The 1,157-nt window shown below is 51.6% G+C and overlaps 1 protein-coding gene across 1 annotated transcript; it reads right to left on the minus strand.

Moving 5' to 3' along the window:
* LOC123185596 (heavy metal-associated isoprenylated plant protein 46) lies at positions 1-828 on the minus strand. Its single transcript, XM_044597452.1, has 3 exons — positions 716-828; positions 546-624; positions 1-437 (listed from the first exon to the last, which is right to left on the minus strand). Exons 1-3 carry the CDS (start codon positions 719-721, stop codon positions 166-168), a joined length of 357 nt encoding a protein of 118 aa, XP_044453387.1. The 5' UTR covers positions 722-828; the 3' UTR covers positions 1-165.
* Between the last annotated feature and the right edge of the window lie 329 nt (positions 829-1,157).

Consider the following 1,157-nt stretch of genomic DNA (forward strand, 5'->3'; position numbering starts at 1 on the left):
TTGCTTTCTCTCGATATATTACTCTATCTAACTGGAGACCAAGAACGACGTATATATATACATACAGTACGTCTCTTTATTTCTTCCAATTTACCAATAGTCCGAAACGGTGGATAAACTTGCGGCCTCTCCATATGGCGAACTCGGCATCTGGCTATTTGGCAATTACATGATGGCGCAGGGGGTGGTGGGCTCGTCGCACACGACCATGGGCGGCGGGTATGGCCCATATGGGTAGCCGTGGCACCACCAGTACGGCGGCGGGTCCTCCTTCTTCTCATCCTTCTTCTTGTCGTCCTTCACTTCCTCCACCTTGACGAGGTGAACGTCGTGGTACTTCTTGCGGAGGCAGCCGACGAGGCACACCGGGTCGACGCCGTTGCCGACCACCTCCAGCATGTCCTTGCTGTCGCCGGTTATCCCCACCGAGCTCACCCCTGCACCCAGAGAACGCTTGCGGCCATGTTAGCATCGCACCAGTACAAATCTCAAGGGAGAACATGCGTGTACGTGAAGGACTAGCGCATGCATGCATGCATGCATACCGTTCGCTCTGGCGACCATCGTCATGGCTTTCGACCGGCTCTTGTCGCACGACATGCTCACCTTGATCACAATCTTTTGCTGCGACGACGACGACAACAACAGCAAGGTTCAGCTCAAGAGCTAGCTAGTAAGAGCTCAAAATCAGGCAGAAGCTGAAGAAGCTATTTACCTTCATTGGGTGCCGCTGGTTTGTTGTTTAGATGCCGGCCAAGGAGAATATTTGGAAAGCTTGTGTTCGATCGAGGCGTCTTATGATGTCTGTGGAGAGCACAGCAATGGCCACTGCTGTTTGTTATATAGTACAGGGCAGTTACGTGGGGTCGGGGACTCCAAGCCACTAGCCACTAGCTTTGTTGTAAGAAGACCAACTACGTGGGATAGTAGACCTGGCACTAGTGAAGACTGGAGACTGATCTAAGCAACCAGCTTTGTTGTAAGAAGATTCCCGGCAGCGGCAGCGGCCAAGCTCACGGTTAGTGAACAACAAGGATCCAAAAGTAAGTAAACGCGTCCTGAGCACGAGCTCTCTCGGTTGATTTTTCCGGTCATGGACGGGATACATTAGAAAATGACTCCTCCAATGATATGTCTGAGCGAGCCATCAATTGTAA

The sequence above is a fragment of the Triticum aestivum genome, chromosome 2A (genome assembly GCF_018294505.1).
Source record: "Triticum aestivum cultivar Chinese Spring chromosome 2A, IWGSC CS RefSeq v2.1, whole genome shotgun sequence".
Lineage (NCBI taxonomy): Eukaryota > Viridiplantae > Streptophyta > Magnoliopsida > Poales > Poaceae > Triticum > Triticum aestivum.

What these genes read in the sequence shown, in the direction of transcription:
- LOC123185596 (XM_044597452.1), bottom strand. An exon ending in GATGGTCGCCAGAGCGAACG is followed by an intron (nt 438 to 545) that starts GTATGCATGCAT and finishes CTCTGGGTGCAG; the next exon opens with GGGTGAGCTCGGTGGGGATA.